The sequence below is a fragment of the Anabrus simplex genome, chromosome 8 (genome assembly GCF_040414725.1).
Source record: "Anabrus simplex isolate iqAnaSimp1 chromosome 8, ASM4041472v1, whole genome shotgun sequence".
Taxonomy (NCBI): domain Eukaryota; kingdom Metazoa; phylum Arthropoda; class Insecta; order Orthoptera; family Tettigoniidae; genus Anabrus; species Anabrus simplex.
Window position 1 is genome coordinate 76,874,224 of NC_090272.1, and position 25,247 is coordinate 76,899,470.

General features: G+C 40.0%; 1 protein-coding gene across 6 annotated transcripts in view; it reads right to left on the bottom strand.

Annotated features, from left to right (window-relative positions):
- LOC136878800 (tudor domain-containing protein 7) overlaps nt 1-25,247 on the bottom strand; it is a 299,722-nt gene that overhangs the window by 51,767 nt on the left and 222,708 nt on the right. For all 6 annotated transcript variants that reach the window (XM_067152283.2, XM_068229004.1, XM_067152285.2 and 3 more), the window contains 2 exons: nt 25,115-25,219; nt 7,656-7,891 (listed from right to left, as the gene is read on the bottom strand). In XM_067152283.2, coding sequence (XP_067008384.2) covers nt 7,656-7,891; nt 25,115-25,219 — 341 coding nt within the window. The remainder of the gene's footprint in view (nt 1-7,655; nt 7,892-25,114; nt 25,220-25,247) is intronic.

The following is a 25,247-nucleotide window of genomic DNA, read 5'->3' on the forward strand; positions in this document are numbered from 1 at the left end:
CGGTGAGATAGCGGCCCCGGTATAGAAAGCCAAGAATAACGGCCGAGAGGATTCGTCGTGCTGACCACATGACACCTCGTAATCTGCAGGCCTTCGGGCTGAGCAGCGGTCGCTTGGTAGGCCAAGGCCCTTCAAGGGCTGTAGTGCCATAGGGTTTGGTTTGGTTTGAGATATTTAAAGTATCGCACTTCTCGATTTTACGACCAAGTTCGCAGTGACTATTGAAATATTTCAAAGTTATTCTCACCGTAATTTAGTAAAGCTGAAACCATAGACTTTTATTCCGCAATATTACATCGTAGCACGAACTTCCATCAGCCAACCGTCCTGGTTCAACTGTGGGACAAAACTGTTCCGTCGAATTCTCGCGTCTCTTTTATACCAAAGTCGCGGAGATTGCAGCTGTTTCACTACTCTCAATAACTTTATTAATCTTAATCTGAGGTGGATTTTAATGAAACTTGGTGGTATTCGAGTTATTAAAATGGTGTGTACGGTGCTGTTATTTTCATATTCATATCATAATTCATATAAGAGTTATTCAGGGTAGAAGGTATGGAAACTTCTATGAATGACATAACTTAGCCTTGGCAAGTTGGAGCTCGCTCCTACGTCACTCGCCACATGCTTGCTGTACCCGGCTGCTTGGTTGGCGCACGGCACGTATTTTAAAGCTTGAAACACTCCAACACCAATGCTGAACCAGTGTTTCTGGTACAATACACTACTCTACACATTAAAATTCACACATTAGACATTTGATAAATGGCCAAGTAGATTTGAATAAAAACTATTAGGTCACAAGATTAATGACACTTAAAATGATTTCAAAATTGCACTTGTGTCGACGAAAAGATGACGTAAAAAGCCATTGTTTATTAGAAGTCCCATCATGGATCATAGTAAAATATGCATTAAGAAAATATCTAATTGTTGATGTGACTGTCAACGCCTTATCACTGAAGGAACGATCTTCTTTGTATGAAATTCTGTTTATATAATGTTAATTTCGTTCTCTTGGGTACTTTGTCATCCCCGCTCTCTGACTTGAAGATGATGTGTACATAACACGAAAAACACTAACGGTAATAAAATCCTCACAAAATGAATACAAAATGGCTTTCACTTTCACAAACTTCTTGGTATTATGGGAAAATAGCAGCCTTCTCGATTGACTCAACATCACGCGGTTGTTGATACCCGTATGCAGAACCGAGAGGCTGTGTTTTTTCATTGTGGCAGTATTTGTAATATTATTTTGCCGGCAGCTTTCACATTAGATGAATGATAATTCCTTTATTTAACTTTTGAGTGCTACGAAAATGCGTGCATTCAAAAACTTGTTTTCAAACTGTTAAGACCTTTTCATTTTTGTCACCCTAGGCCCATGCCTAAATACGGGTCTGATTCTACTCCCTGGTATGTGGTGGTGGTGGTGTTGGTGGTGGCAGCGGTGGTATTATTCTATGAATCAACATAAGGTAGAGGAGGGCAAGAGTACGCACTTACTTTATTTTGGTTAATAACTTTCTTATTACGCTGTCTATTATTCATAAAACTGCACCACATGAAAGTAAAACAATCAAACAACGTTGATACGTAGTTAGAACACATTACTATTCAAGTAAATTACATTAATTTATTTTAAACTATGTTTGAGAAATGCGAACTCTTGGCCGCCCTGGGCGGGTAAGAGTACGCATTACGGAGGCCAAGAGTACGCATGTCAAATAATTTTTTTTATAATTTTCCCTGTAAATAAAAATCTTACCGTCTGTATAAGACAATAAAATTAAAACACCTTTCACCTATACCCAGTGAGAAAATAAATGTCTGAAAACAGCTGAGATGTCTGGAAACATCTAACAATAATCACAAACAAAAGCGCCTTCGCCCTCGTAAGAGGAACGTAGTTCGTGCCACCACTCGGAACACTCATTACACTGCACCCAGGCATCATCATTCTGCACTTCACCACAACCTGGGCAGACGTATTCCACAGTTTCAGTTTCGACCGCGTTTGAAGTTGAGGTTGAGGGTTTATCAGCGGCTTTGGACATGACGAAATTAAGTTTACGCCTAGTCGAACTTCTCACAAGTGTTCTTCCTCTGTATTTCTTCCCAGCTTTAGATTTTACCCTCTCTTCCTTCCTACGAAGCTCTTCATCCTTTTTTACTTTTTTCTCCATGAGTGCATTTTTATATGGAGAATTTGATACAATTCCAGACCTTTTTCCATGCCTTTTGGTGTGAGTTTTGTTCTCGTACTTCGGCAGTGGGTAAAGAGCATTGATCCTAACACTTCCATTAGATTTATCGTTTGCTGTTTCTTCGGTCGTCTTTTCAACTCTTTCCACCTCTGAGGTCACTTCCATAGCTTCTCTCTCTACCGAATCTTCTTCGAAGTCTTCTTCGGGCATTCTAACATGAGTGACCTCTGTGGAAAGAAAATCTTCCTCCAAAAAAATATTAGGGTTGAATGGGTAAATACCCGTAGCAGAAAATGAGTGTGCCGCCTTTTCAGTATTTGCTACTCTATTGAACGCCGCTTTAAACAGCCCGGATACCTGCATTTGAGTGACAGCTCTCCCTGGATGAGAACACAACCACTTTTACACTTCTTCAGCGTAGATTTTCTTGAAGGGAGCAAAACTGACCCTATCCAGTGGCTGCATCATGTGACTTGCGTGAGGTGGCAGGGACAGGAGAATTACGTGATTCTCTCCGCAGAAAATCACAGCTGGGAGAGAACAATGGGACACATGATTATCCAGAATGAGGAGAACAGGGTCATCGGCTGAAGGCTTTACATGATTAACGAAGTGTCGTAATCACTGCAAGAAAATTCTGTGTTCATATAACCAGAATCTGAAACCATAGGCAACGTGCCTGTAGGCGCACCCTCGAAAAGTTCCAATTTCATGCGTTTTGTAGGAAAGATAAGACCCACTGGTACGTAATTCCCAGTTGGATTTACGCAGAAAACAGCTGTAATTATCTGACCTCTCTCCCCAGACTTAATTTTTCGAACACTTCTCTTACCAATTGTCGCATAAACTTTAGGTGACTTGTCTAGAACAGTGGAAACTCCTGTCTCATCCATGTTAAATATTCGATGAGGTGGAAATTGGAATCTTTCGAGGCAGTCCTTCAAATTGACAAAGAATCTGCTTGCCTGAAGTTCATTAAATAGCTCTGCCTAAACTACACTGCTCAGGGGTGCGAAGAGAGAGACCCTGTCTCTTACAGAAGTTCACTACCCAGTCCTTGCCTGCTTGCTTTCTTTCTTCCTTCATTGAAAGGATGTTGAAGTCCGTTCAAACTTGCGAAATCGTATGCCACATTCATCAGCTGCTTTCTGGTCATTCCATGAAATCTTGAATTTAAGTCTTGAACATGTTTTGCGAGCTCATTTTCCATGGATTCATTAAATACTTTCTTAAATCGGCCTAATGAATCCGGAACAGTACCCTGCAAAGACAATAAAAATTGCTAACTGAAATTGTATTTCCCCCTATCTTACTCTTTACACCATGTCAACTAATTTGGAGCCTGAAAGACAATACTTACTGCTTTAAATCTTTTCCGAACGGTACCCTCATTGACTCCTATTTTCTTCACCACGGATCGTTGACTCTCTCCATTCCTTAGAAGGACTTTTGCTTTATCAAACATTTCCTGAGTAAAAATACTCCTATCTGTCGCCCGTTTGTATTTACTCATGGTGACGATCTGAAAGATAATATTATTGATAATAACTGTACCGGTGGGTACACCTCTACGCCGCACATTTGAATTTTCCGCCTTAAAGTATTCCTCTACAGCTGAAACTCTGAACTTTGAAACTGAATTAATTCAACCGTTTATCAGAAGATGTCACTGTATTAATTTCGAATCGTGTTTGTTTACTATTATCAAGAAGTGTGGACATTCTCTCACAGATGTCTCTACCAAAAACTATGATCATGCACCCTGGTGCGAAGTGAAGGAACTTTTCTTGAAGATATTTTGTATTCATAAGTTTGTTCTTTACTAAATGTTGTTCTTTCATTTGTGGGTTGGCAATATTAATCTTTCTTTCCGTCAGTTTTGAAATTAGCCAATCGTAAATTTCTGTCATTAATTTTCAGCCAATGGTGTCTTTCTTCCCCTATGTTGATGTGTAACTGTAAGCTACCCAATAAACGGCTGTGGATGTGTCTTAATCATTCATGAAAGGTCTCGAATCTTCCCCGAGAGTATAAAAACTGCTGATTTTCCTGGCTCTCGGCCACTCGTACAACATCTTGCTTAGTGTATGGAAGTATAGCAGGAGGCGGGAAGCGCCTCTTTCATCAGCCAGCAGCTCTTCTAACATCTTTTAACATCTTTATTTCTTGCTAGCTCAGCAGTTTAGCCCTCGGGGAAGGTCCGAAACTTTTTCAATGTAACCTACCTTTCTAAAAATGTAACTTGGGCTGGCTTATGTAAAGTTTCTTATTACTTTAACTGTAAATCGGGGATAGAGAGTGCTTTACCCTCTCGAGCTCCCCTTCATTTTGAGTTGAGGTGACTACGTTTTCATAACCGATTTTCTACTCTTAATGTATTAAAGTGTTCTCATACGAGTCACCTCTCTAGTTTGGGAATAGCCCCCATGTCATCGGCCTAGTGTCCCTTAGGTTTTATAAGGTTTCATGTAGGAGTGCAAGCAACGCCTCCATTCATCTTGGTATTTTTGGGCCATTTCATTAACCTATTAATTTTCTTTTAAGGCCCTGTAGGCTGGGTACGAGATACCCCTGTTTAATTCTTGTAAGTTGTGCCTCGATGGCAAGTTACTGTAAAGTCTGGTATTGCCTTTAATAGGCTTGAAAGATTGAGAGCGGGTCAGCTCTTTCTGGTATTTTGAAAGGTGCCTCTAGGAGGCTTGACATTACTAGGTGCGAGCAAGTGCTCCATGTAATTAGGGGTTTTCTGCTCTTTGGTAAATTGTGGTTGTGAGCTGAGAGCTCAGGAATTATTGATCTTGGGGCTCGTAGCCCAGATCCTCTAATGATCCCCTAAAACTTGTGTTTTCGCTTGTAAAATTATCATTGTACCTGTGTTTTTTTACGGTTATTTCACCTAGTGAAAGTTTGTTAAATCTTGTTGTCTATTGAAAATATAACCTTTATTTAAATTTTAATTGATCTTTCGGCCTTGTAGTTAGACCCATTCCAGCCCGCACCTTCTTTCACCTCTGCCTTCCACTGATAACTCCGTAACAATAACAATGACAATTAACATTTCGCAAGAGAAACCCGATTGCATTGACTACCATAAAGAAAAGAATGATGAACAGATCATTTTTCAGAAGGCGACCAAGAGTACGCACCTTCAAATGAGGCGCGTACTCTTGGCCGTTCTGTTCAGTGTACCGGAAAAACTCGCTAGATGGCAGAAGCGTGTTATAGTAAATTTTGACACAGTAGCGTGGATTACATGAACACACAACTGTTATTGTATAAAACTAATTCACTCCATTTAAACTCACCAACCTTACACTCTTATTATATGAGTAATAAAATTTACAGTGAAAGTATACAAAACAGGATTTTACCTCTCATTCACAGTGAAATTCACGGAGCTTCTAACTCACTCAGTATGCAACTTCTTGCCACACTGCATCACGAAATCTTTATCAGTGTACCAACGGTTGAATTAAACCACTGCATACTCTTACCCGTCCGCGTACTCTTGCCCCCCTCTACCTTACTCGTGAAACATTCGACACAGTGGCCCACAGAAAGATCAGTGCCTCCATGACTTCGGAGATGGAATGACCCGTATGTCTGGCACCAGTAATCTGGCCGAAATCAAATGTGCAGAGATCTTGTGTCTTGCCTATCCCACGGTCAACTATTACACAGATAGTATGAGGTATGACAACACCAAAGTCACGTGATACACCGTACTATCACATTTACAGAGCTGACCACAACACTATTTTGCAAAAGCAGGAGCTATCTCTAATTCAATTGCTGGACATTTTGCTCAGAAAGTAGACCGCAACTCAGGCAGTCGAAAAAACATGTGTCGAGAAAAGGGGCATATGCGTGACCAATCGCATTGTTTACTTTCTTTCGTACAGAAAACTATCCAAGGCAAACAGAGGCTAGTTGGTACGAGAAATGAAATGACCACAATAATTGTTACTAGTTAGTTTGTGGAAAGGCCACTTAGTAAGTACAAAGGTTGTCCTTTTAACCGGCCTGCTTGGGGCCGAACCGTTGGTCAGATAACAAAACTGTCTGTTAAACTGATTGTATTAAAATGAAAGGTCTGTTTATTACAAATTAACTGCATGGTTTCACCTTTATCTAAACATTTTAATGCTCTAAGCTTCTGCTGAATTGTTAGAATGTTACATTTTCTTTTCCCAGCACTCATTTTACAATCAGAAAAATGGTACACCTTCTTACTGCGTTGAATAAATGAGCAAACTGACTAAAAATAGCACTCGCTATTGAGTGTCATAAGCAGTGTGAAACGAGTTGCATTTTGTCCATGACGGAGGCAGCACGGGTGTTCGCGGTCATGGAAAACTAGAAGCAACAATTTAGGATCAGAAGAGAAGGAACGAAAGAAAAAAGACTGAAGCCTCTGATGTGATTGAGGCCAGCCCAGCTCAACTCAGTCAATCCAGCAGGGGAGACCACCCTGACTCAGACACTAACATCATCAATAATTCCTCACACAAACCTCACAGTACTGGTGGTGTTACAACGGAATAACCTTAAACATTAAGATAACTTTTCCAACAACATACAACAATATTTTGTTCTGGAGAGCAAAGAACACAATGATTCTGGCAAGCAAATTAGTAAGTTCCAGTGCTAGCACAATTCAACCTACTATCTGACTGGCAAGAAGAAAATTATGAGTAATCAAGAGCTTGAAGGTCAGCTAAACAATAACAAAGGAAATATATCAGTTCCTCATTCCTTCCCTAGTACACATCATTCATGTTCGTAAAAAGGGATCATTTATGATTACCTTCCTTCTCTACATCTCTATTTACACACATCATAAAACCTCTAACTGTGAGTTTAACATGAACATCCGTACAGTAGCCGCTATCTTAACTGGCCGGCCCAGTGAATAATGTTGCTTCTAGTTTCCATGACCGCGAGCACCCGCGCTGCCTCCGCCATGGACAAAATGCAACTCGTTTCACACTGCTTATGACATACAATAGTGGGTGCTATTTTTAATCAGTTTGCTCATTTATTCAACGCAGTAAGAAAGTGTACCATTTTTCTGATCGTAAAATGAGTGCTGGAAAAAGAAAATGTAACGTTCTAACAATTCGGCAGAAGCTTATTAGAATGCTTAGATAAAGGTGAAACACCGCAGTTAATTTGTAATAAACAGACCTTTTATTTTAATACAAACGGTTTAACAGACCGTTTTGTTATCCAACCAAGGGTCCGGGCCCCAAGCAGGACAGTTAAGACGACAACCACTGTTCTTATTAAGTGGCCTTTCCACAAACTAACTAGTAACAATTATTGTGGCTGCAGGTACTGTGAAAGTATTCTATGCAGCAGGAAAATTTCATAATTCTAATTCAAAGGCCCATCACGGCTGAAGTGCAATGGCGTTCAGTTTTGTTTTAATTTGAAGGAACTCACTTTTTGAAGTTTGGATCCACCAACAGAGTATTATTTATTGATACAAGCTGGTTAGTGTCACAAATACGTCTGAATACTTCCACCAAGGGTAACTTCTCTGAACCAGTAACAGATTCAATTGTCTCTATCATTTTAATTAAGACAGGTTCATTCTCTGGTAACAGTTCATGAACTCGATCCAGCAACTTAGGGTTGAATGACTCTGGTGGCACATTGTAGAGGTTCACTTTGATGGCCTGCAAACAATGAATAAAAATACACTAATCATTCAGATCAGAATATCACAATTTTTGGTTATTAAGTTATACTTAAAAAATGAAAATTGATATTTAAGGTGATTTCTTTGTTGATGAATATACAAAAATGGTGCCAGCACTCCCTCCAAAATTCTATTTTTATTCTGTAGTGACTGCTAGAGTATTGTTTTTCTTCTGCTTTGGTGTCAAATTAAAATAATAAATTAATACATTCATTAATTTTATATCACAATGATAGAAGGAGCTTAGGCCAACATCCCCATAATAAGTGGTTCAGGTCCTAGGTATAACAAGAATAGAGGAAGGTAAAGAATATAAGAAGTAGAAACAATCTTTAAAAGATAAAGGCATCATACAATTTCATCGGTGACCAATAGAATACAGTACAATCTTCTAAATTTGGCTGTTCAGTAGTCCAGAACGTCCAATAATCTGGTTTTTCTTTCCCAAATGTTGACACATCTGGATTTAAATTGCAGCTTGCTGTAGTGCAGCCCAAAAAGCCATTATTACCAAGACACATACTGTATGCAATGTTTCTGTGTGTTCCTCGTGCAGCTGCATATTTTCCTGTTTGTGTTGAGTATCAATTGAGGTTTGAATAATGTTGATTTCTGGAAAATGCAAGCATAAAACATTACTATTTAAGTGAAAAGTGTGATATGCTTAAGAAACTGGATTAAGGTGAGAAACAAATTATTTTTTCGAACCAATATACCGTATTTCCTTGTGTATTTGTACCCCCCCGCCATACACACACACATAAAAGATCCCCCAACGTAATTCGTCAGAGAAGAACGATTCTGTTTTGCAGCAGGTACAGGAGTTTTGACAGTCCACCCACACAATGCAAGCACTCATCAAAGTCATTGGTAAGTCTGTGTTTCATAATTGAGGAATGTCTGCCTCCATATCACCCTGCAACTTAGATGACGTAATACAAATAGATGAACAGTTTCATAAGTCCAACCCATGCATTGTAAGCATACATCAGTCATGTGATATATCTGTGTTTTGAAGTTAAGAATATCAGTAAAATTAGCTGCCATTTTCGGGGGGGCCAGAGTTTGAATCCTAGTACTGTAAGAAATTTAAGAATGACAAAGTTTAGTATGTGGTAAAATGGTACATGTAGCCCACTTCCAATGGAGGCATGCCTGAAAAGGGATACCCCACATCAGGATGAGGACGAGTTTACTATAGTTACGAAATATTCACGGATGTTGCAATTAACCCACTGAATTCTAATATTACAGTATTAGCTATATCTACAACATGTACCCGTGATGATGTTACAAACTCTCCGGGATGATGGAGGATGGCAAATGGAGCAATTTGATATAAGGAACCATAGTCCATAAACAGTCGATCAAAATCTATTAATAATCCAAGTTGTTTAATGTCTGTTTGTTCTTAACATACGCCAGGGTGTCGGAATTTCATCCCACAGTAGTTCTTTAATGTGCCAGAAGCCAACGACATGGGATTGTCACCTTTAAACACCCTTAAAAGCCACCAACCTCAGTCAGGTTTGAACCCGTTAACTTGAGATTATTAGACCAATGCCGTATCCACTACACCACTGCGGCGACAGTCAAAAGTTAAAGCAAAAATCGGTCTGATACCTCCGACTGTACTAAACATTCCACGTGCTAAGAGTTACAATAGAGGAGACATTCCCAACGAGCAGAAGAGGCTAGGCTAATAACTCAACAACTCCAATGCAGATGGCGTACTGTGTACTGACGTAATCGGTGAGCGATGTCTGTACTGTAGGCTTCAGTCTATGTTTATGGGCCAAAGTGGTACATTGATCAGCCCTATCCAAATGGAGTTGTACCTGGTTCGATGGGCAATCAAATGGAAGCAGCAGAGAAGCCGCATGTTTCGCATGTGACTGTGGGGCGAGTATTACGTGAAATGCAGCTACACCCCTACTATCCACAGAAAGTGCAGGCTTTGAGTCCTGCTGACTTTACAGCGAGTCGTGTTCAGCCAATGGGTCTTGTAGCGCCTTGCAGTCGATCCCCACTTCCCTGCATATGTGCTTTTCACAGATGAAGCTTGTTTAACAAGAGACGGAATGCTAAATATTCACAACAGTCATGTTTCGGCCGATGAGAGACCCCACGCTACAGCTGTGAAGAGCCATCAGCACAAACTTTCAGTCAACATATGGGTAGACATAGTCAATGATTACGTACAGTAGTAACCTGTTTATTCTTTTTCTCCACCTAAATGCAGCAGTGTACACAGTGATACCCACATTCCTGGAACACATCCCACTTGCCCTTCGTCAACGGATGTGGTTCCAACATGATGGAGCCCTACCTCACATTGAACCGAGGGTTCGTGAACACCTGGATCAGACATTCCCTGCAAAGTGGATAGGCAGAGCGGGTCCTGTTTCACAGTCCGCTCACTCACCTGATCTCACCTCACTTGATTTCTTTTTGTGGGGCCATGTACGAAGCCTTGTGTATGAGACACCTGTTGAAGAGGATTCTCGCTGCCTGCGACGCTGTTCAAACGACATCGGGGATATTCAAACGGGTACGACAGAACTTTGTGCGACGATGCATGCCTACACTGACACAGGGAGCACAATTTCGAACATTTGTTGTAAATGGAGCAGCTTGTGAAACTTGTGCAGGTAAACAGACTTAAATGATTAGAATTTTGCTTAACTTCTGACCCAATTGTATCCAAAAAAATTGTTCCGTATCTCAAATTGATCCATTTTCCGTCCTCCATCATCCCTGAAAGTTTGTATCATCATCACGGATACACCATGTATAACATGGAATACCCATTTAAAAGACGGTATGCACAATACACTGTACGATAAGTCATCGTCATCATTTCCTTTTATCCAGCTGTAGCTGGATAAGGGGCAAATATGACTCCTCTCCACTTTCTTCGGTCTTTACACCACTCCTCCTTCAAAACTGTGTCCCCAGATTTCTTTCTATAATACTGCATTAGATTGTGTCCTTCCATCTCAATCGTGGTCGTCCACGGCCTCTTCTTCCTTGCATTTGCATTTCCATCACCTTTTTGGCATTCTTTCATCACTCATTCGCTTTATGTGCCCAAACCATCTTAGTCGGCTCTTCTCTATTCTATTATTCATTTTTTTCCACTGCAATTTCTTCCTTATTTTGTTTCTTCTACTCTTCTGTATCATCTCAAGAACTTCATTTTGGCTGCCTGTATTCAACTCTCATCCTTTATTTGTCAATGTCCAAGTTACTGCTCCATAAGTTGTCATGGATACATACAGTAATACATCTTGTACATAGTTTCTTTTGCTTCCACTGGCACATCTTTGTCCCATAACATGTTTCTTACACTATGATAGAAACAGCTTCCAGCTTGAATCCTCTTACTAATCTCAGTATCCAGTTGAGCATTCTCCATTAATTCACTCTCCAGGTACTTCACTACTTGCAGGGGCTTGTCTGCAAGTCTAATCTGACCTGTCCCTTTTTTCTCCTCTCTAGTCAAGCAACATTGGGTGTGGTCGAGAAGTGGATGGGTTGCCACACGTTGTTGGTGGGGGGTAAGGGAATGGAGGAGCGGAAAGGAACTGGCCACCCTACCGCACGTAAACTCCGGCTCAGGCACACCTCTGCGGAGGTTCGGACCTGCCTTCGGGCAGAACACACCCTTACCTTACCTAGTCATAACAAGAGTTTTACTCTTTTCTACACTTATTTTCAATCCACATTCTTTGATCTTCCCATTCACCACATCCAACTGTTCTTGAACTTTCATGTCCTCTTCTCCCTACATCACAATATCATCTGCAAATAACAAGATGTTCAATTCTCTTCCTCCACATGTTGCTTTTGCTGTTCTCATGATGTCATCCATTACTACTGTAAACAGGGTTGGCGATAGAACAGTTCCCTGTCTCAGCCCACTAGTGATTTTGAACCAACTTGTCCTGCTAACTTGTGTTTGCACGCAACTACAACATTCCTTGAACAATGCCATTATCATTTTTTTTAATCCCTGTCCAATTCCTTTTTGCACTGGACTGTCCCAAACTTTAGCCCTGGGGACACTGTCATATGCCTTTTCAATGTCAATGAATGACATCGTATCATGCCCATACTCCCATTGTTTTTCCATTAGTTGTCTCATAATGAAAGTAGGCTCTATTGCTGACCTTCCACTTCTGAAACCAAACTGATTTTCCTGCATCTGATTTTCAACCCTCAACCTTATCCTACTTTCCAGTATCCTCTCCATTATCTTAGCAACATGGAATATCAGAGTAATTCCCCTGCAATTCTTCAATACTTTCTTATCGCCTTTCTTGAAAATTGGGATGATTATTCCTTTTGGCCAATTCTCACGGACCTCCTTATTCTCCCAGACAATCTTGAGAACTCTATATGTCCACTGCAGACCTATAGCTCCAGCTGCCTTTATCATCTCCACTGAAATTTCACCTATTTTGGCAGTTTTTCCGTTCTTCATCTTTTTTGCTGCTATTTCAATTTCATTCATTGTAAGTTCCTTATCCATTTCTTCATCAACTAATTGCCTTTCCTGGTCATCCATTGAATGACTGTCATTAGTTCTCATGTTCAGCAACTTCTGAAATACTCTCTCCATCTATTTCTTATTTCTTCTGGCTTTGTTAATATTATGCCACCTTCATCCTTCACAAATCTGGTGTTTACTTGATCTCTCTTTTTGTTTCTTAAAATACCATACAGTTTTTTCTTGCTGCCCTGCATATCATCTCTCAATTTCTGTGTGAATAAGATATGCTTGTATGCTTTTCTCCTTCAATTTCCATACTTTAATTCGTTTCTCTCTTCTTAATGGGGTTTTTCAATCTTTCCCACTTTCAATTTTCCTATCACAACTCTACGATCTCCACCAGATCTCCACCAAAGGCTTCTTCAGGCATGGCTGTAACATCTAAAAGGTTCTTCCGGTTTTCTTTCTCTATGATTATACAATCAATCACGGTCTTTTTTTCGTCTGTCTCCCCAACCATATCTTGTAATCTTCTGACTGTTCTTCTTCCTAAACCAGGTGTTTCCAACAATCATTTCATTCCTCATGCAAAAATTTACATACCAACTAGCCTTCTGGATTTACATTTCCATATCCAAAGGGCCCTACAACATCTTCCTTTCCTTGTCTTTCCATTCCAACTTGTGCATTTAGATCTCCCATCAACAGCACTTCCTTATCTTCTATCTGTCTCTCCACTTCCTCTAAAAATGCTCTAGATGTTAATCTATGCAACCCGTTTATGGGGCATGCAACTGAAATAGATCCTTCATGCTATTTTCAAACTGGAGTCTCATCATTATCATCCTATTGCTGACGCATTTTGTATATTTCACATATTCTTGGATTTCTTTTCTAAGTATGATGGCCACTCCATTTTTTGCCTCAGATCCTCCACTGTAATACAGCCTGTATCCTTCTTTCAAAGGAATCTCTCCCGTACCCCTCTTCTTGGTCTCACACAGTCCAAGTATGGCTATTATCTTTTTCTTTCATGAAGTCAACCAGTTCTTCTGTCTTTCCCATTAGTGTCAGGACACTTACTGTCGCAATCTTGATGTAGTTTGGTGCTGATTGCCCACTTCTCACAGTTCCCCCAGCACCCAAGGAGCTGCACGTCGCTTTTAGCAGGAGACGCCCTAACCTTTTCCGAGGCACCATATCTGCTTTATCCATATAGGCTATTGTTAAGATGGGCTTGCCACACCCAAAGGCATTTTATATCTACCGCCAGCTTCAAAATTAGGCCGCCCCCAACATGGAGACAGATGCCTTTCGTAGCCACTCCTCTGGAGTACAAACGCCATGGGTTTGCCCCTTCTGCCATCTCCACCAAACCGAAGTCCACCTTCTTCACCATAGATGCCGCTGAGGTCTTCACTTGTAACCCTGAGCGTAGGCCGCCCCCAACATGGAGACAGATGCCTTTCGTAGCCACTCCTCTGGAGTACAAACGCCATGGGTTTGCCCCTTCTGCCATCTCCACCAAACCGAAGTCCACCTTCTTCACCATAGATGCCGCTGAGGTCTTCACTTGTAACCCTGAGCTGCGACCCATATCACAAGTTACACACCGAGTCAGTGTGTTCTGGGACCCACAGAGACAGGAGCGCCACTCCCTGGGTAGTGCTGCCTCCGAAGAGGGTCTCTATCTGCTACCTGACTGTATGATAAGTAACATAGTATAATGTACTGAAATCGGTTATTCAGGTATTCCACAACACTTCTTACTTTTCTTAGCTTATCTCTCGTGTCTGCAGTTTCATTATCACAAACATGCAGAAATCCTGAAATAAGTACGAAGTGTACAAACAGCATAGTTTTACTGAATAGCGGAGTTTCAACAATACTCCTCTTAATAATAATAATAATAATAATAATTATTATTATTATTATTATTATTATTATTATGTCATTTGCTTTACATCCCACTAACTAGTTTTACGGTTTTTAGAGACGCTGAGGTCCCGGAATTTAGTCCTACGAGAGTTTTTACGTGCCAGTAAATCTACCAACATGAGGCACCTCCGAATACCACCTGACTAAGCCAGGATCGAACCTGCCAAGTTAGGGTCAGAAGGCCAGCGCCTCAACAGTCTGGGCCACTAAGCTTAGCAATACTCCTCTTTGACCAGTTCATTATCACTCAGGTTTTTTTTTTTTTTTTTTTTTTTTTTTACTTGAGCCATAATAATGCATAGCGCAAAGTAAGACTTCATTTCATCATTAGTTGTGTCAAACCATTTATTGTCATCAGCCAGCCCCGTGGTGTAGGGGTAGTGTGCATGCCTCTTACCCGGAGGCCCCGGGTTCGATTCCCGGCCAGGTCAGGGATTTTTACTGGATCTGAGGGCTGGTTCGAGGTCCACTCGGCCTATGTGATTAGAATTGAGGAGCTACCTGACGGTGAGATAGCGGCCCCGGTCTAGAAAGCCAAGAATAACACCCAAGAGGATTCATCGTGCTGACCACACGACTCCTCGTAATCTGCAGGCCTTCGGGCTGAGCAGCGGTCGCTTGGTAGCCCAAGGCCCCTCAGGGCTAGTGCCATGCGGTTAGTTTTTTTTGTCATCATCAAGTTTTTGTTTATACTCAAATGGTTGTACGCAGCCAATTTTGACAAGGAACTCCAGTTAAAATTGAATAATTGAAAAAGAGGTTCAACCTATTCAATACTTAAGAGAAAGAAATGTAGTGATTCCATTCTTATTTAATAGTAATTAGAATTGGGACCGGTTTTGACCATAGTCCAGGTCATCGTTAGCCGATCAAAACATAAAAAACATGAAAAACAATGCATATGAAAAAGATTAAGTGAACTTAGATCGGTATAAGAGGCAATATAAAATGATGATGGGGGTAGAAACTGTGAGTCATTTAAAAGAAAACAGTGCGTAATTTTATGAATGGTAGTATGGCACACGTAATGATAGGTAAAGTCTCACAATGTTTATGAACAGCGGAGAACGGTCAAATGGGTCAGTTTTTACACACCGTCAGGCACAAAGTCACAACACTATCGAACAACATATGAAGATCTATCAATATGTTGAAGTCGAAGACGAATAAATTTATAGAAGCAAACTGCCAGTTCCCAGTGATCAGCGCGGCACACTCAAGGTCATGCGCTGTAGTCTCGAACGCCAAAGTAGAATGGAGAATATCCTGAAGATCCAGTATTTGCCTTGGTTGCGGGAAATTAAGTACGTATATATAGGTACATACAACGCAATTCAGTATAATTGAATGAGTAATGAGCATGTAACTGCTGAATATATATATATACGTACTTAATTTCCCGCAACCGAGGCAAATACTGGATCTTCAGGATATTCTCCATTCTACTTTGGCATTCGAGACTACAGCGCATGACCTTGAGTGTGCCGCGCTGATCACCGGGAACTGGCAGTTTGCTTCTATAAATCTATTAGTCTTCGACTTCAACATATTGACAGATCTTCATATGTTGTTCGATAGTGTTGTGACTTTGTGCCTGACGGTGTGTAAAAACTGACCCATTTGACCGTTCTCCACTGTTCATAAACATTGTGAGACTTTACCTATCATTGCGTGTGCCGTACCACCATTCATAAAATTACGCACTGTTTTCTTTTAAGTGACTCATAGTTTCTACCCCCATCATCATTTTATATTGCCTCTTATACCGATCCAGAGTTCACTTAATCTTTTTCATATGCATTGTTTTTCATGTTTTTTATGTTTTGATCGGCTGACGATGACCTGGACTATGGTCGAAACTGGTCCCAATTCTAATTACTATTACATAAGAATGTAATCACCACATTTCTTTCTCTTATGTATTGAATAGGTTGAACCTCTTTTTCAATTATTCAATTTTAACGTTAAATCTTTCAATACGGAACAATGAAAATTTTATCTTTAAAGGAACTCCAGTAGCGGAAGACATTCCACCTAATCTTCAATGAATTAGGTAACATAAGCACAGTATCGATATTGTCTCTTTCCAAAAGAATTTCATGGAATACTAATAATGCCACATATTTGTGTCATGCCAAACTACTGACACTAATACGTGACAAAGTTCAGTACATTTCTGAGACGCGGTCCAGCTCGTCGGTCTCTGTGGCTGACCACGTCTCAGATGATGTTATATGGCAATGGGTTAATATAGCAATTGATGAATATCATGTTTGTTCCATATTGACTTTAACTAATAAAATAATTATTCCTTTAATTGGAATGTTTTATACACTGAGTGGCCAAAAGTCATGGGAAGACTCTGAATATGATGTTAATAACGAGTTGCTCTTCCGCAAGCCCTCAAAATGGCAGCAATACGGTAAGGCATCGACTATACAAGATGGTGGAATCGTTCTAGAGGGATCTGGACCTACATATCTTGCACTGATACCCACAACTGGTCTTGTGTAGCTGGTGCAGGGTTCATGGAGTGTACACCAGCATCGACAGCATCCCATGAATGCTCGATTGGATTAAGATCGGGGAACTTGGAGGGCCAATTCATGGCTGTAAATTCACTGGAGTGCTCCTCCAAACACCTGCGTGCCACCACAGAGTGGTGACATGGCATACTGTCCTGTTGAAACATGGCATCTCCACCAGGGTACTCTAGGGCCAGAAAGGGATATAGATTGACTAAAACAATGTCCACATAATGTGCACCTATCAGCATTCCCTGCAGCCAGACAATGGCACCTAATTGCAACCATGAGAAAGCTGCCCATACCAGAATTGAGCCACCTCCTGCCTGGACACAACCTTACTGACATGCAGGATCTATTGCTTCATGAGGCATATGCCACACTCCCATGCACCCATCAGCTCGATACAACTGGAACCGGATTTCATCGGACTATACCACACACCACTACTGTTCAATGGTCCATTGCCGAAGTTCACGGGCCCATGCCCGTCGTTGAGCTCCGTGCCAAGGTGTCAGCAAAGGGACACAAGTTTGCCATCAGCTGGTGAAGCCTATGCGGTGCCGTTCCCTCGTCACAGTCCTGGTAGAAATGGGTCCCCGATTCCCAACGTTCAACTGGGCAGTGATCTAACTCACAGTAGCCTGTCGAGCGCCCAGTATGGTTCTGCGGAGGTGGCATGATGTCCGTTCATTAAACACCTGTGGTTTCACCGTAAAGCGGTTTATGTGGGTGGTAATGTTCTCTCTGCGATATTGAAGATCAACCCTCGATACTGTAGACCTTGGGAAGACGAATTCACGTGTAATATCTGCAATGCTATGACCCATGCGCCATGCGCCGATTATCATCCCACGTTCAAAGTCAGTTAACTCGCAACGTGTTGCCATCTTCACGACACTGGTGTCTGTGATAGACAGCTCAGCTAGGCCGCAGCTAGCCGCAACGCTCAGGGGTCACACACAGCACATTTTCTAATGGGACCTCCCTTCCAGTGACTTTTGGACACTCAGTGTACATCCACCATTCAATAATTAGTAAGATATAAATACAGTAAAACCCCCTTAAGACGTTTCTGTAGGGGACAAGGAAAAGGAAATTGTCAAATGAGAAAACGTGTTACTTCCCTTCATCAGGGAATGCATATTGATCCTGAAACACGTATGAATAAATAATTCTCAATCATTTAAAGTGTATTGACAAGGTAGACTCAACATAAACTACTTTAAATAGTTTCTTTAATAGATTTACGATGGCATTTTACGTTATGTATCTGCAAGTACAGTGAAAACTTATATCTACCATTTTCAAGGATGAGAGGAGAATATTAAAAGGTGTGAAACACACAAGTTAACAATAATGAAAAACCTTTTCTGCTGGGGACTATAAAATAACAGTGCAATGAAAGGTGTGAAAAACACCAGACAACAAAAATATGAAAACATTTGCAGAGGTGGCCAGGAAAATATCATGTATTATTGCAGATCACACTCTTTCTAAAACAAATGGTAGTAGAAGCCTTTTATTTCAGACCAGTGGGTTATTACATATTATTTTCTGGTCACACTCTTAGGGAATGAATACGAGGTTACACTCGACCATGTGTGATCTGCGACTTGGGCCGCCATTTTGAAGCTAGCAAAACGTCGCTTCGACCAACTCTAATGATCGAGTCAAAACTCAAAGATGTGAGTTTCGCACTACCTCTGCACGTTTAAAGATGCAGGTGTCAGTCCACTTTCAGATAGATTTAAAATTTGTCTTCATTAGCAAGAAATTTCATGACTCTTTTCCGAATCCAAAACTAGGCTGTCATAAGACAAAGATGCACAAGCTAGTCAACTTCAGAGAATTATGTTCCTAATCCAGATGAAAGCTATCAGACGACAAATATACGCTACCCTTCACCGAACCACTCAACACAAAATCAATTTCTAATTTCTGAATGGAACGCGAAATACAAGCACATACAGGCTCACTGTGTTATTCAGCAATCTCGCTGCTAATCGGCAAGCAAAACTGAACATTCCTGGGGCTAACGACTTGCTTCCCGAAGGTGCAACTTATCCTGTGATGTTCACGAATTCAAGGCCTTTTCCTATTACCACGCAACTGTAGCGAGGGCTCTTCCTTACGCGAGTTGGAAATTACCTTCCTTTCACAATGCATGACAAATAACATTTTCAGGGCTAGAAAAAAATGTGATCATAGTAAGTGGTAAAAACGAAAATTCGTGACACGATAAGCAAGGTATTTTTATACAAGCAGGAAAACATGTTAATGAGGAACACACTAACGAGGTTTCACTGTACACATATTAGAACACGTTTCAGTCTGCAAAACCTTCATTAGCTGAAGCTAAGCTAAGCTTAATAACTAATATAGCAGGCTAGATCATTAACACTGTGATCCTTTTAATATCTTGTAAGTCAGGCCAATATAGGAATTTTTGGAGAAGTAGATTTAAGTGATAAAAGCAATCCAATCATAACGACTGTTTTACTCAACAACATACATAACCACTCATACTATGCGTTAATAAAAACATGGAGACAACATACGGAATTAAACATAAAATAATAAAACGTATTACCATTCAATACTTGGTAAGATACAAATAAATATATTAGAACATGTTTCAGTCTGCAAAACCTTCATTAGCTGAAGCTAAGCTAAGTTAATATAGCTCGTCGCCATAAGACCTATCTGTGTCGGTGCGACGTAAAGCCCATAGCAAAAAAAAAAAAAGTTAATAGCAGGCGAGATCACCTTTAAACATTAATAAATAATGGCAAGCTTTCCCGTTATTTACATTTATTTTTTAGTCGTGAAACCTCCGGCACTATCCGAGCACTTAGAGAGAGCACATTGTTCAGGTTAGGTATACTATCTCTATCTCAATGACAGCTGTTGTGATAAATGTAGAGAACAAGCATGAAATATACAGTAGAATTCCATTAGTCCGGCATCCAGCAGTCCGGAACGCCCGATGGTCCGGCACCATTCCAGGATTTTTTATGTTAATTTTTTTAAGTTTGTGACGGTTAAAGCGTACGGCGCGGTTCGAAATCACATGGAAGTGTCCACTATGCGTCTACTATTGTTAGACACAATCTGCATTGTTGGCTGTAACAACACATAGGTTCAGTACATTGTTTTGATTGCGAGCACTTTTAGCTGCAGTATTTTTTCTTGCGATCTAGGATCCGTATTACAGTAGTGCAGTAGTTTAGTGAACATGCATATCAAAGTGCCCTGTTGGAAGTTTCCTTGGTATTTAAGCAGTGACAATATACTCGAAACCGAAACCTTCTTGAAGTTCCAAATCAGGAGAGAAACATAAGTATGTAACTCTGACCATCAACCAGAAACTGGAAATCATCAAACGCCTGGAGGAAGGTGAGAATAGAAATATTTTGTTGAATGAATTTAAAATTGGCTCGTCCACCATTTACAACATAAAAAAACCAGCTGTTTTCGCTGTACCCCTTAACGTATATCCTAGTAAGAGGTACCGTCCGATAGTCCGGCATTTTCGGTAATCCGGCACCGGGCCGGTCCCAAACGTGCCGGACTATCGGACTTCTACTGTACTTAAAAATAAAGGTCTAGGTTTCAACAGCCACAATTATCCAAATAATACTTTCAGTCAGTATGTACAGCTTTTTTCTGTCCCTTGAAAATTCCTATATTAAACTGTGTATTATCCTTTGGTTACAGCGAGAACCCTATCACTGATTAATTCGTTATTAGGAGCGATTAGGCATGCATAATTTTTCCCATTATCAATATTTATGCACTCCAGCGATTATATTGAATGTGATCGATCATCTTCAGTATAGATTTTTCGCTACGTGAACCAACATTTGAACTTGAAGGCAACATCAGAGTCTATTAGCAATACTCGTCGACTGGTGTTATATTAGCACACTTCAAAATGAATGAGAACATGTTTCAGTATTGAATGCGAAAATAATGTGGCCGACGGCAGTAGTTAGCTCATTAGAAATAAAGGCCGAAGTAAACAATCACTTAATTTTTAAAGCTGAAATTAAGCAAGAATGTGATACACCTCAAAATACGGCACAGAGTGGATGACTGATTTTGGAGGTTAGTTTATTCAGTAAAACCTTGTTAGGCATTTCTGCTAGGGACAACAAAAGATAATGTGTTAAGCAAGAAAACGTACTACTGAATACACGAATAAAAACTATCCAACACGAATATGTAAACACTTGATATGTTCCTCCCCCCCCGACATGTGTGCATTTTACATCATATATGCACGGGTACAATGAAAGATAGAGGCTATCTATCATTTCTAAAGATCCGATGAGAGTATTAAAAGGCATGAAAAAGACTAGAAAACAAATATGAAAACCTTTTCCACTGGGGCTTATTAAATAAAAATAGTGTATTAAAAGGTGTGTAACCGAGCTCGATGCAGTCGCTTAAGTGCGGCTAGTATCCAGTATTCGGGAGATAGTGGGTTCAAACCCCACTGTCGGCAGCCCTGAAGATGGTTTTCCGTGGTTTCCCCATTTTCAAACCAGGCAAATGGTGGGGCTGTATCTTACTTAAGGCCAAGGCCGCTTCCTTCCCACTCCTAGCACCTTCCTGTCCCATTGTCATCAGAAGACTTATCTGTGTCGGTGCTACGTAAAACAGCTAGTACAAAAAAAAAAGTGTGTAAAACGTCTGACAACACAAATAAAAATGTTTGCAATGGGGCCCCAGAAAAGTATCAGTGCATTATTGCATATCACACACTTTCTAAAACAAATGTCAGCTGAAGTCCTATATTTCGGACCAATGGGTTAAACATTGTTTTCTGGTCACACTCTTTGACCATGAATTTGGAGGTTAATTTCGGCCATATGCAAGAGAAATGACTTTGACCGTCATCTTGAATGCGACAACACTCCGACTCGAGTCGAAACTCAACTGTGTGAGTTTCAATATATGCGCCACAGTTGAAAGATGTGGATGCCTGTCCACTTCCTGGATTTTGTCTTCATTTGTAAGCAATTTCACAACTTTTTCAGTATCTTTAACAGGGCTGCCACAAGACAAATATGCACCACACTAGTCAACTTCGCACGATTATGTACCTAATCGTTGCGTAGTCTATCAAGCGACAAATATTCGCTACTCTTCACTGTGTCACTCAGCACCAGAATAAATTTCTAACTTCAGAAAGAAATACGAAATACAAACACAAACAGGCTTACTGGGTTATTCAACAATATCAATGAAAACCGGAAAGCAAAACTAAATTTTCCTGAGGCTAATGGCTTGCTTCCTGAAGCTTTAATTTACTTTCTAAATTTCTAGAATTCAAGGCCATTTTCAGTGTTCGCGTAACTTCCCCCAGCCTGGCTCCTGTGGCGAGGGCTCTAACCTGTCTTGAAACTAACGCTCCTTTCACACGGGATGACAAAGAACAATTTTAGAGCTGGGAAAAATGTGATCATACTGAGCGGTAATAATGAAAATTTCTGACGTGGTAAGTGAGGTACGTTTAAATAGATTTAATATGACGTGAATCAGGACATTACTCTACTGGTGCTTGAAATATGTTTTCATGATACGTATAAGGTTAAGTTAGGTTAGATGACTCTGTTTGAGTAAGAAAACTGAAACATTCACCACAGAAGCCACTGGAGTGATACTACTAGAATTTTTTAGAATGAAATTGAACATACGCCTTCACGCTGTCTCGGAATTAGAAAAATAAAAACTGCAGTATGGAAATCTGCAAAAACACAAATTCTGAACCAACAGATTTCGTTCCAGACCTATTTTAATGTGTGTGGGTTTTTCCCCAACTTTTAGCAAAAATCGGATATAATGACAATCCACTATAGCAAGTAAATTTTTCGCTGTTATGAATTCTCGCTATAATGGATTTCTACTGTATTACATTCGGAAATACAACTCCTAACATTTGCTAAAACCATCCCAAGCGATCAGCTGTTGGGTTGACATGCTTTCTACAGCACGACTATATTCTGAAAGGGTGGCTTCTGCCACCCATACACCAACTGAGAAAATACCAAGACCATCTCTAGGAAACATCTGTGAATACATTCACACTGTTTGGATTATGATCGGAGAAAAAACTACTGTAAAACGTTTCAAACAGTTCGGGATCTCAAATGCTCTCATTGGCAGTAAATGAAGTCATTTTGGAAGATGATAACATCGGTAGCAGGGAAGTTGGCGGTACAGATGATAATTCAAATGAAAGCATTTATTAGGTTTACTGGGTGATAGGCCTACTGTTCAACTTACCGAGACAAATGACTGGCATTAAGTTATTTCTCATTCTTTTGTATTAATATTGCATAATATGATAAATAAAACTGTATACCCAAACCTTGTCCCATTTCTCTACAGGGTCGGGTATGAAGTGAGATGAAACTTTGTAGTGAGTTTTTATGACTGCATGTCAACCTCATCAGAGGAGTTAATGAGATTAAATGAATGTCGCGATATAAGAGTAAATAAAACTGATTATGTTTACAGTATACGTAGGCCTAAAAGTTGTGCGCTCACCAGTTATTGTTTTCATTATTTATTTTTTTTACATTTGGAAATACTGACTTCCAACGAAGGTAGCCATAAGACTCAGGATACAATCACAAATATGTTAAAGAATATCTAGTGTAGAATACACAAATGTACAATTTATAGGTCTTTATAGCTATAGCTCATTCCACGTTAAGAAAACAGCATTGCTCTTATGGACACACCCTTTCTGAGAGACTCATAATTCCTCATGATTAAAGGATAGTATACTGTACTTTGTAATGTATTATGAAAGGCAGATAAAAAGGATGAGGCATTTTTGCTCATGAGTTATTGAAATAACTACATAACATTTTCTTTTTTTTTCATAAATATATTCGTAGGGAGGAAGCACAATGGCAGGAACAGCCATCGCTTTGTTGCCTTCCTTCATTTTCCTTCTGTGTTGCTCTGTACAAGAATCGTGTAGTCCCTCACTCTGTGAACTGCCGGCAGCTCACTTCTGTAGTGAACCCATCTACAGTATTTATTTATTTGTTTGTTGCGTGTGTGTTTTTAGGCTTTAAATCAGTGTGTACTTGTCTTGTGCTGAGTGAGAGTTGGTTGTATATTGCTTAGTATTTGTGTTTTTTCTATTATTTTCCTACTGTACAGAAGTTGTTACTGAAGATTTTGGTGTTTCGGTGTCCAGCGATACATCATGGCATAACTTGTACTGATAAAAATTGCCGCGAGTTTCATTTGTGCTTGGTTTTATTTAGCTGTTCTTGTTTCAGTGAGCGATATGACAGCACAGTAGTACCCACGTTGCTTGGGGAAATTTATTAAATCCAATTAAATGCATCCCTCACCCCTCGAGCCCATAAATTTTTTTTTCTATATACTACCCCAATTTGCCTTACACTTCAATGCTGAGGTATTTTATCTGCCGTAGTTTACCTATGATTCTGTAGGAACCAAAAATAGTCCCTGTAAACCACCCGTATCCTTTTGTTCATAGAAATAATTTGCAGCTTAGTTTCTTCTGTTTTTCATCTTGAACTTAAATACTGAATTTCACAAATTTATGTGCTGCCGTTTTACCGTGATGATGTTGAGCAGAGCCATTCGATATGGCAACCCTGTTGTTGTAAGAGAAATACAGTTTTCTTAACGTGGTATGAACTATAGAAGTCATGCATTCACTGTAAAAAATGGGTGGCTATCACATATTGGACCCCACCCTACTTTAATAACAGTGAACAAAAAAAGAGGGGGGAAATACAGGAGTTTTAGATGCACAATAACCTAGGACATGAAAAAGAACTAGGCAACAGTTTAGACATTTGTAAAAAGTTTTCAAAAATTAAAAAGAAATTGTTGCATGTGGAATAGGTGAGAGGTGACCAACCAAGATAGTAGTCTGATCACCCAATCTTACAGCATGTAGGGTTACTTGAGGAAGATTTACGGTGGGAAACCACAAAATATCAACATGCTGAAAACAGCATTTTTTGATTCATTTCTTGCTATTCCAGGGGACATGTATCATAAAACAATGAGTGTTAGCAATAGTTTAGCATACTTTTATCTGGATCTCTTCATAATAGTAATGTAAATAAGAGACGACAAACTCCCCCCCACTTTAAACTTCACTGTACTGCAAAGTTTTCAGTTATGTCTGCTGGCTTTTGACACTATAATGCAATCATAAATAATATGAGCAAATTACCTGATGAGGAAAATACTCCAAAGTCTCTGACAACACTTCCAGCAGTAATAGATCAGATGAAGGAATAGTTTCTGTATTTCCATAGTCAACAAAAAACACTTTAACCTGAAATTTTAAAAAAAATTATTTTACA